This window comes from Mirounga angustirostris, unplaced genomic scaffold (assembly GCF_029215605.1).
Source record: "Mirounga angustirostris isolate CCGP_5_RB_7025 unplaced genomic scaffold, mMirAng1.0.hap1 SCAF_7, whole genome shotgun sequence".
Taxonomy (NCBI): domain Eukaryota; kingdom Metazoa; phylum Chordata; class Mammalia; order Carnivora; family Phocidae; genus Mirounga; species Mirounga angustirostris.
This window is the reverse complement of record NW_026991715.1, coordinates 53,591,474-53,609,322: the sequence shown is the minus strand read 5'-3', so window position 1 is coordinate 53,609,322 and position 17,849 is coordinate 53,591,474. Positions and strand designations below refer to the sequence as shown.

The 17,849-nt window shown below is 38.5% G+C and overlaps 2 protein-coding genes across 10 annotated transcripts in view; one reads left to right on the top strand and one right to left on the bottom strand.

Moving 5' to 3' along the window:
• The window catches only part of CDK7 (cyclin dependent kinase 7), a 54,403-nt gene that overhangs the window by 8,215 nt on the left and 28,339 nt on the right, over nt 1-17,849 (bottom strand). The window contains exon 12 of one of the 4 annotated variants that reach the window (XM_045896058.3): nt 14,702-14,827. The exons of the other annotated variants lie outside the window; for them this stretch is intronic. Within the exon in view, the coding sequence (XP_045752014.1) occupies nt 14,814-14,827 (14 nt within the window). The 3' untranslated portion in view covers nt 14,702-14,813. Of the gene's footprint in view, nt 1-14,701; nt 14,828-17,849 lie in introns of those variants that run through there. 4 annotated transcript variants of the gene reach the window in all.
• The window catches only part of CCDC125 (coiled-coil domain containing 125), a 50,933-nt gene that overhangs the window by 10,605 nt on the left and 22,479 nt on the right, over nt 1-17,849 (top strand). For 2 of the 6 annotated variants that reach the window (XM_045895998.3, XM_045895978.3), the window contains exons 3-12: nt 6-64; nt 1,305-1,391; nt 2,197-2,274; nt 2,982-3,067; nt 6,721-6,803; nt 8,227-8,354; nt 9,109-9,216; nt 10,361-10,535; nt 14,460-14,590; nt 15,812-16,860. In XM_045895998.3, the coding sequence (XP_045751954.1) occupies nt 6-64; nt 1,305-1,391; nt 2,197-2,274; nt 2,982-3,067; nt 6,721-6,803; nt 8,227-8,354; nt 9,109-9,216; nt 10,361-10,535; nt 14,460-14,590; nt 15,812-16,120 (1,244 nt within the window). In that variant the 3' untranslated portion in view covers nt 16,121-16,860. Of the gene's footprint in view, nt 1-5; nt 65-1,304; nt 1,392-2,196; nt 2,275-2,981; nt 3,068-6,720; nt 6,804-8,226; nt 8,355-9,108; nt 9,217-10,360; nt 10,536-14,459; nt 14,591-15,811; nt 16,861-17,849 lie in introns of those variants that run through there. The other 4 variants (XM_064596201.1, XM_064596202.1, XM_064596199.1 and 1 more) reach the window with 3 other exon arrangements.

Below are 17,849 nucleotides of genomic sequence, written 5' to 3'. Positions count from 1 at the left end.
AATAGATTCTAATTCAGAATTGTCAAATGTAGAATTAAAGCGACGTCTTCAGGATACTCTAGAGGTAAGTACTCCAGCTAATATAAAAATTCTCCTGTGAACAAAGCCCACTGATATTTTAAATAATGCTGGCTTTCCAGATATGCTCAGTGAGCCACAGTGTAAAGCTCATAACTTTCAACTGTCCTCCTCTATCTCTTATCTTCCTCATCTCTCAAGAAAGCTATTTACGTAAACAGGCCCTTCAGCTCGCCTTTCGCCCGGAACCTTTCACAAGAGAGTTACAGACTTCCCTCCATCTGTCTTCCCTGTGTGTATGGCTTGAAATAAACTGACTTAATTTAACCTCTTTGAAGTCAGAGGACAGCAGGCTTCCCAGGTGCTCTGAGTCCAGCCTGCTGCTGGGAGTAGGAGTATGTGTGCAAGGTCCCTATCTTTCCAGGAACAGGAAGACCGAATGTGAATTTGTAACTCTTCTGGTGAAAGCTACCGAGCTACCGTTCTGTTTTCTAGGGCTGCTATGTAGCAAAGCACCACCAACAGGTGGTTTGAAACTACAGAGATTTATTCTCTCTCAGTTCTGGAGGCTAGAAATCTGGAATCAAGATGTCAGTTGGCCATGTTCCCTCTGGAAGGTTGAGGAGAATCCTTCTTTGCCTCGTCCTAGCTTCTGGTGGTTGCCCCTGACATTCTTGGCATTCCTTGGCTTATAGCCACATCACTGCAGTCTTTGCCTCTCTTTTCACATGGCCTTCTCCCCTTTGTGTCTGTACCCAAACTTCCCTTGTCTTAGGACGTAAGTCATTGCATGAGGCCTACCCTAATCCAGTATGACCTCATCTTAATCTGATTATATCTGCAAAGACCCTGTCTCCAAATAAGGTCACATTCTTAGTACCAGGAGTTAGAATTTGGACAAAACTTTCCTTGGTGGGAAGGACATAATTCAACTGATGATAGCCACTAGCTCTGTGGGTGAGCACGTGCTTATTGTCGGTGCTGTAAAGATCATTTTCAGATTATTAGCTGTGTGGTCTGGAAGGGTAAAAGCAGGTCTGGGCTTTTAGTTACAATGGGTACCTGATGGTGAGAGTTTCAGTCTAAAGCCTGCCTGGGCCGCTTAGGAAGCCTGGAGGAATTCCCAGCCTCTTTTGTAAGGTCAGAGCGCTTAGGTTTAGAGCGCTTAGGTTCAGAGTGCTTGCTGAGTGTCAGAGTGTTGAGCTTACATGTAAAATATCCAAATTGATCATTTTGGGGGTTGCATATCTTACAGATATGTAGACTAATTTTACTTCTCCTCTCAGGAGGTAGAAATTTTAAAAACTGAACTTGAGGCATCTCAAAGACAACTAGAAGGTAAAGAGGAAGCACTAAAAATTCTTCAAAGCATGGTAAGAAGTTATTTTTAAATTTTGGTCACTTACACATTCCAATCATAGGTAGTATGGTTTTATCTTTTAAAACAAAAGCGTCAGTGCTTATTAATATAGGGTTTTTTTTTTTTGAGGTGCAGATTTTTAAAACAGTTTTATTGAGGTAAAATTTATATGCCATGGATTTCACTTGTTTTCAATGTACAACTTATTTTTGCTAACCTTAGAGTTGCATAACCATCACCATAATCTAATTTTGAATATTTTCAATATTCCCCAAAAGGAAGCTCTAACCCATTAGCAGTCATTCCCCATTCACATCCCCAACCCCAGACAACCACTAATCTCCTTACTGTCTTTTGGATTTGTCTTTTCTATTTCATGTAAATGGAATGATATAATATGTATCTGGATACCTTTAATTAACATGTTTTTGAGGCTCATGCATGGTGTGGCATGTGTCAGTACTTTCTTCCTTTTTATTGCCTAATATTCTATTGTATGGCTATGCCGTATTTTATTTATCCATTCACCATTTGATGGGCACTTACACTGTTTCCTCTTTTGGGCTCTGATGAATAACACTGCTTTATTTGTTCATGTGCCAGTCTTGTGTGGAAAGTTCATTCATTCATTCTCATACTCATCAGGAGAGTCAAACCAAGATCTTTTGACGTGTGAACTATCAAATTCTCTATAAAAGGTGGTCTCTATGGAAATTCTCTGGTTTTCTATCGTCTTAAAATAAAAATGTGAACCTTACTGTGCATATAGGAGTAATGAGAAATTTAATTTATACTGATGGGCTTCTTATTCTTCTTAGGCAATTTTTGGCAAAGCCACAAGTCACACCCAAATGATGCTGCAAAAAACTATGGAACAAAAGAGATCCTTGGAGAAGGTATTTGCCACTTTTAGTGTAGACTTGTTCAGTCCACCAAGCTTTCAAATAGAATTTCCTTTAAAAATCACCATACTAGATGGATATGTCATTTGCCCATACCCTCTTTTAGTTGGGCTTCTGTTTTATACAGTCCCTTCCCTTTTGGAGCTTACAATACAAAACATACTATTACACGGGCAAAGAATTAAGATTTCTTTTACTGCCTCATTTTAAGGTAGTAGGAGGCTTGCCAAGTTGACACTATTTTTCTTCTTTTTCCTTTTTTCTTTCTCCTCTTGCCTGGCAGAGCCTGCCTCTTTCTGACCATCTCATCGTCACTAAACGGTAGTTAGGAATCACCTTGGAAGGTCTTGTTCCTGTGCCTGTTGTAGCCTCTCTTGATGGCAGTGTCCTGGGCTCAAACTCCCGGGCACGTGTTTTGCTTGTGGTCTGTATGGGTTGGGGATGGGGCAATGAGAAATCCAGCTTCCGAGCAGCAAAATTTGAAGCTGTTTCTTATAATAAGCAAGCTTTGGCAAAGCTTTTCTTGAGTGCTAAAAAGGCATGTTACATGTGCTTACAAATGTCACAGACTCTTTTTGAACAATAATTAGTTTCTCTTTAACCTATCCCTTTAAGTGACTGATGATTTATTTCAGCTATTCACAGTGTCCTGAAGTGATCCGTAGTAATTTTCCATGAAAAGTGCTATTTTCTTTCTACAGGAAATAAATGCCCTGCAGTGGGAAATAGAGTTTGATCAGAATAGATTTAAAAATATAGAGGAATCATGGACCCAAAAATATGACAGGTTTGTATATTCTTATTCTATAGTTTTTCTTTGGAAATCTTTTTTTTTTAATTAAAAATTATTTATTTATTTGAGAGAGAGAATGAGAGAGAGAGAGTACATGAGAGGGGGGAGGGTCAGAGGGAGAAGCAGACTCCCTGCCGAGCAGGGAGCCCGATGTGGGATTCGATCCCGGGACTCCAGGATCATGACCTGAGCCGAAGGCAGTCGCTTAGCCAACTGAGCCACCCAGGTGCCTCTCTTTGGAAATCTTTGAAGTGTGTATAAGTTACCTGTATTTTTATTATTTTTAATATTTATTTATGTGAGTAATCTCTACTCCCAACATGGGGCTTGAACTCATGACCGCGAGATCATGACCTGAGCCGAAGGCAGACGCTTAATGACTGAGCCACCCAGGCGCCCCAAGGTTAGGGATTTTTAAGATCAGTATTTCCTGGGCATCTTGTGGGGGAGATGCTTTGAGATTATGTAGTTTATCAGATTTTCACCCACTAGTTTTTACATCCACAGATTATTCTGCCTGAAGCAATCATTACTGTGATGGTTGCCAAATGGTAATTTGCTAATTCTGTTACTTCTTCTGCATTTATTTGCTGGCATTTTACTATAGTAAAGAGCTTTTTTTCTCCATTTGTTTATACCAAAATGGATTCATGAATTCTTGCATTATTCAACTGGTTAAAAGCCATTACTATTGTAATTTCTTTTGTTGCTTAAAATTTTCCAATTTTGGGAGCGCCTGGTGGTGCAGTGGGTTAAACATCTGACTCTTTTTAGTTTCAGCTCAAGTCATAATCTCAGGGTTGTGAGACTGAGTCCTGCATCAGGCTCTGCACTCAGTGGGGAGTCTGCTTCAGATTCTTTCTCTCCCTCCCCTTCTGCCCTTCCCTCCTCCCCTGGGTGTGCGTGTGCTTTTGCTCTCTCTCTAAAAAAAATATATAAATCTTAAAAAAAATTTCCAACTCACTTTGCTTTCTGGTATAAGATATTGTAGGCTGTTATGCATAAAATATTAAGCATTTCTTCAGGGATCCCTGGTTCCTTTTAGTGGGGAATGGTGTTTAGAAATCAGGATCTTGGGATGCCTGGGTCGCTCAGTCGTTAAGCGTCTGCCTTCGGCTCAGGTCATGATCCCAGGATCCTGGGATCGAGCCCCGCATCGGGGTCCCTGCTCGGTGGGAAGCCTGCTTCTCCCTCTCCCGCTACCCCTGCTCGTGCTCCCTCTCTCGCTGTGTCTCTCTCTGTCAAATAAATAAAAATAAAATCTTAAAAAAAAAGAAATCAAGGTCTTAGTGCTAAGTGTGCTCATTGCTACTGGAAGTCATTGCTAAAAGGTCTCAGAGGACAGAGCTGGAAATACACACCCACACTGACACAGACCTAAACCTCTGTCTCTCTGTTCAAAACCCTGAGTTCAGACCCCTATCTCCAATTGCAGACCACCACCACAGCGTTAATTTTAGCCTTGCTCCTTGCCACATTTGTAACTTCCACAGTGAGAAACATGGCTCTTTTTACCCAATGTTTACTTATTCATTCTGTCATACAATATGCAGAAAGTAGCTTTAGAATTGCTAATATACACCATTACAGAATCAAACCTAGAGTTCAGTATTTGTTTATAGTTTTTTTTCTAGCCTGAGGAGATCCAGTCAATACACCGTGTTCAAAACTTGTTTAGTTTCTTGGGGCACCTGGATGGCTAAGTTGGTTGAGTGTCTGACTCCTGATTTCAGCTCAGGTCATGATCTCAGGGTCATGAGATTAAGCCCTGTGCCGGGCTCCATGCTCAGCGAGGAGTCTGCTTGAGTTTCTGTCCCTCTCCCTCTGCCCCGCCCCACCCCCTGTGCTTACTTGCGCTCTTTCAAATAAATAATTCTTTAAAAAAAATAAAACTTGTTTACTTTTTTCTCTTCAGTATGGTTATACTGTTCATTTAAGTTCATTTGTTTCTATCTATATTCGATCTTAGGTTTTTTTCACCATCCTTGTTGATTTAGTTATTCGTCTTTATTTTTGACCTTGTAAAACATTCCCATGCTTCCAAAAGTCAGAACTATGCTGAGAGGTATACTCAGAAATGTCATTTTCCCCCCATTCCCAACCTCCTGTCATCCTTCCTTTTCCTCACCATCTGTAGATAACCAGTCTATTTTCTGATTTATCCTTCCTGTGTTTCCTTTTGCACAAATGGGCATATATGTCTGTTCTCTTATTTCTCCTTCTTTCTTACACCAAAGAACAGTTGACTGTAGATAGTCTTTTAAACTGTTTTTTCTGTTTAACAATATATCCTGGAAACCAATCCATTGTGTGGATGTGCCATAGTGTATTCAACCATTCTCCTTGATAGGCACTTAGATTGTTTCCAGTATTTTGCAGTATAAACTATGTATCTTTTTATGCAAGTTCTTGGAGGTGGCCTAAGTTTATAGGTGGGGGTTAAGATGATTAAAACTTTAGTAAAGAAAATGAATATTTAAAAGGATGCCTCAGAGATACTTCTGATTCTTTTATTATTTTTATTTTTTTAAATCTTATATGAGAGAGAGCGTGATGAGCAGGGGCAAGAGGAGAGGGAGAAGCAGGCTCCCCACTGAGCAGGGAGCCCAATGCAGGGCTTGATCCCAGAACTGAGAGATCATGACCTGAGCCGAAGGCAGATGGCTCAACTGAGCCACCCAGGCGCCCCACTTTTTTTTTTTTTTTAAGATTTTACTTGTTTGAGAGAGTGTGTGTGTACACAAGCAGGGAGAGGGGGAGGGATAGAGGGAAAAGCAGACTCCCCATTAAGTGCAGAGCCCGACTTGGGTCTTGGTCCCAGGACCCTGAGATCATGACCTGAAGTCAAGATGCTTAACTGACTGAGCCACCCAGGTGTCCCTGATTCTCTCTTTTTTTTTTTAATTTTAATTAATTAAAGGGAGAGGGAGAAAGAGAATCTTAAGCAGGCTCCATGCCCAGCGTGGAGCCTGACATGGGGTTTGATATAACAACACTGAGGCTCATGACCTGAGCTGAAATCAAGGGTCGGACAGATGCTTAACCCACTGAGCTGCCCAGGCACCCCTATTAATTTTTATTTTAAGTAGACTCCACACCCAATATGGGGCCTGTACTCATGACCCTGAGATCAAGAGTCATATGCTCTACCCACTGAACCAGCCAGGCCCCCTCCCTTTTTATTATTTTATTATTTTTTAATTTGAGATACTTCGATTCTTTCTCAGCTAAATACACAGACAAATTAAAAGTATGTTCAAAATCTTACCACACTTTTTTTTTTTAAAGATTTTTATTTATTTATTTGACAGAGGGAGAGACAGCAAGAGCAGGAACACAAGCAGGGGGAGTGGGAGAGGGAGAAGCAGGCTTCCCGCCAAACAGGGAGCCTGATGTGGGGCTCGAACCAAGGACCCCGGGATCATGACCTGAGCCAAAGGCAGACGCTTAACCATCTGAGCCACCCAGGCGCCCCATTACCACACTCTTTTAAATTGTTTTTGTTTTGTGACACATATATGTTCTAGACTGTTTTGAAGTAGGAAAAATTTTATTTGGGTTTTTGTGTTCTAATTATGGGATAAAAATATTCTCATTCAACCATGAAGTGTTAATGTTTTAGTTATTTGGAGGGTACTTTTTTCCAGGCTAAACTGTGAAAATGCAGTCCTCCAAGAAACTTTAAATGTAAAAACAGAAGAAATTAAAATGCTCAAGTCGGAAAATGCACGTAAGTGAAGAGTGGTATTTTGATGATTCTTTAAAAATACTGTTACAAGATCATTTTTAAATAGAGTATCCTACGTTAAGAACATACATATTGATAGACAAAGTGCTATTATTTCAAAGTAATATGCTTTAAGGATAATAGAAGATATCCATCTTTTAGGGTTTTTGCAATTTAAAAACATTTTTAGGTGAAATTCAATTAACAAAATTAACCAACCATTCAAAAGTAAATAATTCATAACACCCACAATGTTTGCAACCATCTCGTTCCAAAAGATTTTCATCACTCCAAAATAAAACCCTATATCCATTAAGTATTTCTCCCCATTCTCCCTTTATCCTTTAGTTTTTATACTCCTTGTAAAACAAGATTGTAGAGCATCTGATGCTGAGGAACCTTAGTTGGTATATATTTTATTGGAATACTAGTAGTAACTGTGTAATTCAACATTACTTTCTCTCAAAAATATCTTTTGTGACTTTATTGCTAAGATTAATATTCTTAATTTTTCAAGATGACTCATTAAAAACTTGAAATTTCTTACATATATGTGTATACCTATATACCCTTTATGTAGTGAGCCATCTTATGACAAAAGTTAGTAAAAGAATAGTAAGGTGTTTTAAGAATATTAAGATGGCATCAACTTTTTATAAAATTTTAAGAGATGTTGGTTCTTCCTTCTTAGCAGAAACTGTTTTAAAGTAGTGGCTTGAAGGGGACAAAGTTCTAAATCATGTCATGGACCTGAGAGGGGCACTTTCTGTAGTTCAGTAAGTGTACTGTGGCAGGGTCCCTGGGTGAGAATTGCACACAGAAAGTGGTGCTTCCCAACACCAGTGATTCGAGCAGATGGGAGATCTCTCCTGTGTTAGGTTAGTTCAGGACAGAAGTTGCCCATAGCCACATCCCCTCCCCCTCTACCACCTCACCCTGCAACAAGAGAGGGAAAGTTACTATTTTCTGCTCAGTAGATCGCAGGACCCTTCTTGTTCTAAATGTTTGGTTGAGAGCCTCTTGTGAAAGCTCTTAACAGAAGTCCGATAAAGTTTGTATAGCTGGTACATTTGACGTTAAGGTAGGAGATCTCATCATCTGGTTGTCTTACTATCCAGCAAGTGCAAATAATTTGCATTTGTATGTTCTCTTTGAAAATCCTGCAAATTTTCTTTGAGCAAATGAAGACCAGACTTTGTTTGCAAAATTAAAATACTTCAACGTTAAAAACAGTCCTATTTAATCTAGTGTTATATATGTATTATCTCACTTGATACCTTTTTTCAGGATGGGGCCAGATGTAGTAGGTAATGTCTGTGTATATGCATTGCTTATAAGAAATGAGTGCATGATGCTGGTGTAACTCAACTGGGTGAGGCTGGAGTTAAATTTCATAACTAACACTCTGCTCTTTGGCCCTTCCTAGTTTTAAATCAACAGTATTTAGAGGCCCTCGCCATGCTTGATGTCAAACAGCAGATGGTGGCTCCGGAAAACGTGTGCCATGATAAAAGTGGTTTTACAGAGGTTTCAGGTCTTGAGGTAGGTAAGCAGGTAAGAAAATTGAACAAGAGGGAAGTTTTCTACTTTCCTTTTCCCCATCACCTGCTCCATGTTCTAGAATAGCATTATACTTAGCAGTTTGAGAGTGAGGGTAAGGAGAGGCCCATCGGTTTCCCCAGGGCAGTTCTTCAGCCTTACTGGCACCATGCCCGTCCATGCACTATATTCTTGGACACTAGAAGATGTGCGGGCCACCTCCTGCCCCTTTTATTTCTTATTTTTATAGCTTTAGCAGAAGCTGTGTTAGCTGTGTCTCACATTACATGATGATAGGTATTTTTTAGAAGTGGAAGGATGATGATTCTCCTGACGTATTAGAAATCATTCATCATTTCTGAGCATGCACCTCTCCCTGGTGGGAACTGGAAGGAGTAAATACTGGGCAGCAGGACCAAGCTCAGTCACAAGAAGTAACAGTGGGTGTTAATATTTACTTCATTAGGTCAAGTTGCTGCCAGGGATACAGAACTATACAAAACTGGTGCCCACTTAAAGGTTTTGGAGAAGGAAAAGCAAGGTAGAATTCCTTTAAGGTTTTGTTCCAAGTAGTAACATTGTTTCCTCATTTGTAATTTCCACTTGGATCTTGAAATCCTCCTCCCAGCTTTCTTTTAGTTTTTTCTTCTTTCCAGGTTCTTTGAATGATGCTTGAATAGAAATGTGTATGTGTGTGTGCGCCCTTATGTTTGTGTGCAGCTAGGCAGTACGGCACTTAGTAACAGGAATAATGCTTTTGGATTTGAAGCTTGCTGTCCTCGGAGCCTGCCTCTGCCATGGCCCTAGAGGGAGGCCCTGTGATTGTGCCAAAATGGCAGCGTCTGCTCGCGGAATGCTTCTTAAGCTCAAACAGGAGGTACTGTATTATCAAAACACTGAAGTTTTGGTTTTGTTTCTCTAGTAATAGAATAAAGGAAAATATCTGCAATAATTAGCTCATTTTGGTAGTCATTGGCTATGGAACTTATTTGTAGTTTTATGTGATAGAATTAACTTATAAATTTAATTTTATTTTTATTTACACGGTTCCAAAATACAAATAGTACCTGGCACAATATGGTGGCAACATAAAGTTGTTTGCCTCAGCTTGTACTTAACATTGCCTAAATTTTTCTTTTCTCTATAAATGGCCCTCAAAATTACTATATTGCACACTCATGCTTAAAATCACTAGGATCCACAACTCTGATAAATGGGGAGATAAACACGAAGCTTATTAGAAAAGCAGCAAGGTACAGTGGAAAGAACCTTTGTACCAGCCAGATCTAAGTTTAAGTCTTAGCTCTAGTATTTTCTAGCTGTGTGGGTTTGGATACACATTAGAGAGTAATAACTAGTTATTGCGCTGTTGCGATGATACAGAAGAAGCAGACATTTAATGTTTAGCACAGCGCCATGCAGATGCCTGGCATTTAATCAAACAGCGTTTGCCATTATCATTAGTTTTAATAACAAATACGGAACATGGACCATAATTTTAAAAATATTTTACCTTTATTGAAGAATGGAATTTTAAGTCTTCAGATATAGGAAAAATAACATAAACATTGGCAATTCATTAAGAAAAGCCTAAGATTACACAGATCAGAGTCAGGGTCAGCCATGGCGGACATGTAAAAAGTGATACTCGTAATTATTTTCAGTGATATTGCCTGGAATGGCCCAAGGCGGAACTGAAATGCAGCCTTTGGTGTCCTCCTTTCTTACTCTCTGGGCAGGACACACATAGGGCCTGCCTAGGGTAATGTGGTGAGGTCCAAGAAATGGATTAACAAGGAATGATCAGGCACCACAAGGGAAACGTCTGGTAATTTAGCTCAGAGTGGGCAGCTACTATAGAGGGTAATTAGCAAGTACTAATTAGTTTAAGCAGATGGACTAGATCAGACACTAGAACCATGCTTAGGCAGGGAGACTACATTTGCTAATCTGATTCAGTATTCAGGCAAGAATTGTTATGTTTTGCCTCTGACACCTCTCAAACTTTCTTTCAAAACTAGCTGGGACTTTTGCAGAAGAGTAAAGAAGAAGCTTACATAATGGCAGATGCATTCAGAATTGCATTTGAGCAACAATTAATGAGGAAAAATGACCAGGCACTGAGATGGACACAAATGGATAAAATGTATACAAAAGCAACAAAATGGATAAATTGGAAGCACCTTAAGGAGGATGGTAAATATGAGTTATAATGGCAATAATCAGGTGTAATTTTAGTTGTTTTTGGTAATAATCAAGTTGATTAAGCATAGTTAATGTAATGGAGAGTATAACTGAAATATCAAAGATAGTTGTGATTTATTACAGAATTTAGTAACTGTGGTTAAAAATGGGGTCACTGGATGTTACATATGCAGATGAGGTAATAGGATCACCAAAACCTTAAAATAACAGAATCTCTTTTTTACTATTCATCTGTCTCATTTAAACAAGACTACGTTTCGTGGGAAAACTTTGTAAAAATGCCAGATGAGTAAAGGGAAATTGCCTAGGAAGTAATAATGAAAATAGTGAGGGGCGCCTGGGTGGCTCAGTCGTTAAGCGTCTGCCTTCGGCTCAGGTCATGATCTCAGAGTCCTGGGATCGAGCCCCGCATCGGGCTCCTCGCTCTGCGGGAGGCCTGCTTCTCCCTCTCCCACTCCCCCTGCTTGTGTTCCCTCTCTCGCTGTGTCTATCTCTGTCAAATGAATAAATAAAATCTTAAAAAAAAAAAAATGAAAATAGTGAAACCCAACATTAAATGTATCTAATTAAACTTTGTTGAAATATGTAAAGAGATATTGAGGGGTAGAGGAAAATTTTTAAGTTGGAAATATTAATATTCATGGGGTGCCTGGGTGGCTCAGTTGGTTAAGTGACTGCTTTCGGCTCGGGTCATGATCCTGGAGTCCCAGGATGGAGTCCCGCATCAGGCTCCCCTCTGACCCTACCCCCTCTCATGCACTTTCTCTCTCAAATAAATAAATAAAATCTTAAAAAAAAAAAAAGAAATATTAATACTCATAAAAATGAAACAAGTTAAGGTTTAGGTTTTGGTTCACAAACCTATCAAAGTTCATGGCCATGGCCATTTTTTTAGTACTGTTGTACTAGTGGAAAACAAAATATATAAAAATGTCATCAAAGAATAAAATTACAGTTGAAGTATATCATCCAATATAATCAAAGTACCTGTTATTTTTTAGAAATGTTAGTTCCTCTAAATGGTCAGTATCAGTTTTTATTTATTAGTATTATTCAGTGCAACTTCTAGTGCTTCAATTTAAAATTCTAATTTGAAACCTTTTCTTATTCAAGAAAGATTACAGTGAAGTTTATAAGTTTAAATGTTATAATATTAAAATTCTGAGATGACTATATTTCTAAATATTTTTTAGTATGTCAAAATCCATAATCCTAATTCCAGTATCTCTCATTCTCAGATGAATTTGGGTTAATAAGAATCTTATATTAAAAATTAAACTTTTAATAATAGATACCTATTTTGCTTTAAATATTTTTTTTCAATAGTACATATTCCTAATAGCATACATGTTATGTGTTGTGAAATTTTAGCTTCATTAACTAAACTTTACCTGTCTCTTTGCTGAAATGGTAAAAAGTGCTAAGCTTACAGGGATAATAAAAATAGAAGCAGTACACAAGAAGTATGAAAGTAGGGGCGCCTGGGTGGCTCAGATGGTTAAGCATCTGCCTTCGGCTCAGGTCATGATCCCAGGGTCCTGGGATCGAGTCCCACATCGGGCTCCCGGCTCAGCAGGGAGCCTGCTTCTCCCTCTGACCCTCTCCCCTCATGCCGTTTCTCTCTCGCTCGCTCTCTAAAAAATAAATAAAATCTTAAAAAAAAAAAATAAGTATGAAAGTAGACAGAAGCAGATCATAAGAGTTACATATTGAGACTTTTCATCTGGGAGAAGTCAGGGAAACACAGGAAAACGTATTTCTCAACATTCATTCTTAAAGAGGCATTCCACACTGTCCTGAAATTAACTTTTAAAAAGTTTTCGGACATGAGACTTATAAAAGAAATCACTGAGCTGGCTAATATAATGTCTAAGTCCTTAACTATCATTTATGATAAATACAAAATCAGTATTTATATGACTGTTACTTATAATAATCCCTTAGTAAAAGCTGAAGGTATAACCTTAATGTCCAGCTCAAGGTAGGTGATTCTGCTAGGGAAATAAGCACAGTCCATATACTTAGACTTTTAGGAATCGATGGAAAATCTTTAGAGTATCTATCAAGGACAACAAATGTGTAGGTGATCTTCAGGCACCTCTTCTAAATTAGTCCCCCGATAGGAGTTGGGACTGCTCAATTTTCAAAGATACTGTCTTTGAGGATAGCCTTGGTGTTCTGTGACATAAACTAAAGGCAAACCCCTTTGGAAATCTGATCTTAACTGCTTGTTTTTACAGAAGGTAAGGAGAAAAGTTAGGGGAGAAAGAAAAGGGAAAGGCCTGGTTAATCCTAGGAAAGCAGCCACGTTCTTTCACCTGGCATAGTAGACCCAAGGGTGTGCATGGAAGTAGGCCACAAGGGTAGTGGTAGGTAGAAAAGGCTGGGTTTTTCCTAAGAGGTAGATTTGTATACATTCAGCACTTGAGTATGTATTCATTTCATATGCCAGAACTCCTGCCTTTCCTAGCTAATAAGGAACCTCAAGAAATTCTCCATAAAAAATATGATTTGATAGGTATAGCTCCTGATCTGTTTTCCATTAAGACCCTGAAGAGACTGGAAGCAGTAAAATAACTGATTCATCTCAGAAAGACCTTTACAAGTCCATACAAGTGTCAGTAGCTCTTTGTCAGTTTTTCAGTGATGAGACTGATTTTATTCATTTATTTCAATAATCTAAAGGTACAGGATGACTGTCACAGGTCATTTTCTTATATGTGGTTAACACGTTAAGAAGACATCAACTTTTGTCATTGATACGCAGCTTAGACGAGTTCTGAAAGATAGGTTATAAGCATATTTCTTTTTTTTAGACTGCCAAATAGACATTCATCCACTTGTCTGGCCTTTCTCCTTTTGCCACAGTTGCTGGAGGAAGAGGTCATGAGTGAGCTCGTCACTGCAGTTTATCAGGATTGGGTGTAAAGGGAAATGTCTCTTATCTGTTCTCAGTTTTCCATTAGACCATTTACAGAGCATTCCGAAGGCATTCTTGATGTTTTCTTTGTATAAATCCGCAATTTTTGTACCGTCTGCTATAAAACTGCATTCTTTCTATGAAGAACATCATCAGTGTACACATTTCAGGATGTGGCCTCTTAAACATTATGTCCATACCTGGGCTAGTTTTCACAACTGTGGCTATGTTATTTTTTAATTGTGATAAAATATATACATAAAATTTACCATTTTAACCATTTTTAAATATTCACATTTTTGTAACCATCACGACCATTCATCTCTACAACTTTTTCATCTTCCCAAACAGAAACTTTACCCATTAAACACTAACTGCCCACTCCCTTCTCCCAGCATCCCCCCTGCTCTATTATTTAATGGCACCGCAATCCTGAGGCATAGGTACTATTCTTCTTATTCTAGAGGTGAGGAAACAAAGCTCAGAGACCTTGTCCAAGGTCATTTAGTAAGTGGTTAAGTGAGGATTCAAGTCCAGGTCTTTCTGCTCTAAAACAGAATTTGCATGGTTCAGAGCCAGGTTTTGTTGGGTGTGCACAGTGTTCTCAAATAACAGGGGTGCGTAAGTGGCTGACATTCAACATTGGGAGATTTCACATACAAAACTGGATTGCTGCCTCCTCTGGAAAGCTGCTGATAATGTGGGCTGCATGCTGTCCCCAGGAGCAGCTGTACGATGAGACAGAGCGGCAGGCAGGGCATTGCACTGGGTCTTACACTGTGGCCCTCTCAACCTCCGTTTGCCATCCTGGCTCTAAAGTCTGTGTTCTCCCAGTACACACTGTGATGCCTGACTCACTAGAGGTCTCCTGAAGAGAACCACCTCCTGGCTGATTTACAAATGAATTATCCCTGGTTCATACTTACCTCTATTCCTGGAACTACATTAGTGAGTGTGTTTTTATGTCTCAGTTGGATGTGCATGTTCAATTTTAGGGTTACCATCACGAGGAAGTAAGAAGACCTTAGGGCAGAAACTGCTGGGGATGCTCCCTTCAGAAAACAGTTCTAAGAAGACCGATGACCAGAATAACCCTCAGGAGGTCTTTAAGATGCTAACAGAGTTGGTTAGTATCTTTGCTTTCCTTTTGTTAGAGGTTGTGGTTAAGTTAATCTTTCTGCTTCCTATTAATTAAACTCTTTTTTTTTAATTTAATTCTTTAGCACTCTATACTTGCCTTTTATGCCCTTTTCCCAGCTGAGGTACCATCCTCCAGTTTTGATCTTCATCTCCTTAAATTCCCTGCATGCTCTTCCCACTTCTCCCATCCATGTTCTTCCTGTACAAGTTTAAAGCTTCACTTCTGAAAAGAGGGGGCTCCCCTGTAATTAACTGCAGGCACCTCTGTCATCTGCATGTATGCATACAATCCATGCCACTCAGGAATTTTTAAGGTGTACAAGGCAACTTTCTCACACATTATATCCTTTAATCATCACTACAACCCTGAAAATCAGTCCTATTATCCCCATTTCATATATTACTAAACTAAAAGACCCATGCTATATGAACATACTTATCTATAGAAGTGTTCAAGTTATTCTCAAATAAATATATAAAAACAATTTCACATATAAATAACTTCAACATTCTCTTGCAGAGGTAAGTACATGTTAATATTATATACACATAGGGCGCCTGGGTGGCTCAGTTGGTTAAGCGACTGCCTTCGGCTCAGGTCATGATCCTGGAGTCCCGAGATCGAGTCCCGCATCGGGCTCCCTGCTCGGCAGGGAGTCCGCTTCTCCCTCTGACCCTCCTCCCTCTCATGCTGTCTCTCATTCTCTCTGTCTCAAATAAATAAATAAAATCTTAAAAAAAAAAAATTATATACACATATATACACACACACCCCATGTATATGTTTTTCCCCTTTCTTCAGATGATCTACAAAAATTTCAGCAGAAGGAATGCTGCTTTCTGTTCTTCCTTTAAAAAAAAAGCCTCAGTAATGTGTACCGTATTATTTGGGAATCAGTAAACAATTATTTACATTGACTGACTTGACAGACTGAAGACAGAACATTTATTGACTAACTGGCGTATTTTTATTTAATCTTTTTTTTAAAAAGATTTATATATTTATTTTATAGAGAGAGCACATACAGGTTGGGGGGGGTAGAGGGCGAGAGAATCTCCAGCAGACTCCCCAGTGAGCGTGATGAGCACTGAACGTGGGGCTCGGCCTGATCTCATGACCCAAGCTGAAACCAAGACTCAGATGCTTAAATGACTGAGCCACCCAGGTACCCATAACTGGTATAATTTTAAATTTTTGTATATGCAGTTGAATGATAAAGAAGAAGCTCTGGCTCATCAAAGAAAAGTTAGTTACATGCTTGCTCGGGCACTGGAAGAGAGAGACACCACCTCAAATGAGAATAAAGAAAAAAGTCCCGTGAAAGACAATTTTCCATTAAAAAACCTCTGGGGGAAATCTTCAGAATTCCCTGAACTGCATGATCCTGTATTTTCAAGTGTTCAAATTTTAAATTCTGCGGGCTGCATTTGTTCAATCCAGCACCTTCACAGAGATCAAAACTGCACAAGAACTCTCAAAAGATCCTGTTCTTTGCCATCAAATATCATATTTTGAAAATAAACCAGTTGAAATCAGAACCAAGAGCTGTTTCTATCAAGAGACTTTAAAAAAGGACTTAACAAATGTTGCTACATCATTAGAAGTTGTGCAGCTTAAATACTCATTTTCTACAAGAAATTTATTAGTATTATGTTGACATATTTTATAAATTACATTACCATACCTTATTATATTTTCAGTATTTGCCAACATCTTAAAAACAACAAAATGATTTTTGAGAAAAATAGTTACTTACTTAGATTGACTAAAGGGATCTTTGACTGGCTTAAGTAACAATATAAATTAATGCTCTAAGAAGTAACAATGCCTAGGAGTGACTGAATGTTAATTTTTAGATTACATATATTTTGTTTTATTGTATTTTTCAGGATTTTTCATTTGCCACAGAAAGTTTAATAATTTCCTTAACTTCAATTAAAAAGTTATTATGGTGGGACTTTGGCAGAAGTATATTCAAAACATTGTTAGTTACCTTTATAGCTTCTTTTTTTGTTGGGGTGGTGACACTTTGTAGCCAGATCTACACATAATTCTAGCACTCACACCATTCTGATTTACCTTCTTGGTTTTGATGCTGAATTTTAAGCCATTTAATTTTTTCTTTCTTTCTATAAATGTTACATAGTAAAGATCTTTAATAACTTCTGGGAATGTTGCTATATTAATAACATCACATGTCAAAGGAACTGTATTACATTATCAGAAATTTTAATAAAACTTTTATCTAGTTATGATCTCTAGTAAAAAAAAAATACATACATGGCTTGGCTACGTTAACTACTACTTAAATAGATGAGGTAACAACAGGGTAAAATGAGGTAACAACGAAGTATAAACTATTGTTGTGTTAAAGCAACACCATTTAGTTGGAATTAATAAATATTAATAAAAGATGAAAACTTGGCAAATAAATTTTGCAAAAAGGAGTAATGATGAGGAACTAGTGTTACTAGATATTAAAAATGCATTGTCCTGGGGCACCTGGGTGGCTCAGTTGGTTGAGCGACTGCCTTGGGCTCAGGTCGTGATCCTGGGGTCCTGGGATCGAGTCCCTGCTCGGCGGGGAGTCTGCTTCTCCCTCTCCCGCTCCCCCCTCTTGTGCTCTTTCTCTCTCTCACTCTCTCTCTCAAATAAATAAATAAAATCTTTAAAAAAAAAAATGCATTGTCCTGATAGTAATATAAAGCTACGTTATTTAAAACAATGTGGTACCAGTAGGTCAATGGAACAGGATAAAGACCACACACAGATTTAATACATGTAATGATTTAATATGTGTAATGATTTAATATGAAATAAAAGGTAAGAAAAGGAAAGATTTGGTAATGCTCAACAATAACAAACCTGGAAGTGTAAAAAAAAAAAAAATCAAATAAAAAAGGTTCTTTTTTGGGCGCCTGGGTGGCTCAGTTGGTTAAGCGACTGCCTTCGGCTCAGGTCATGATCCTGGAGTCCCAGGATCGAGTCCCACATCGGGCTCCCTGCTCGGCAGGGAGTCTGCTTCTTCCTCTGACCCTCCTCCCTCTCATGCTCTCTGTCTCTCATTCTCTCTCTCTCAAATAAATAAATAAAATCTTTAAAAAAAAAAAAAAAAAGGTTCTTTTTTAATGTGTGTGTGTATAATATGTGTATATATATAAAATGCAAGTTCATATAAATTGATAAACTTTGGAACACTCTAACTGAAAAAGAATCTAAATCAACAGTTCACAAAAGGGATTAC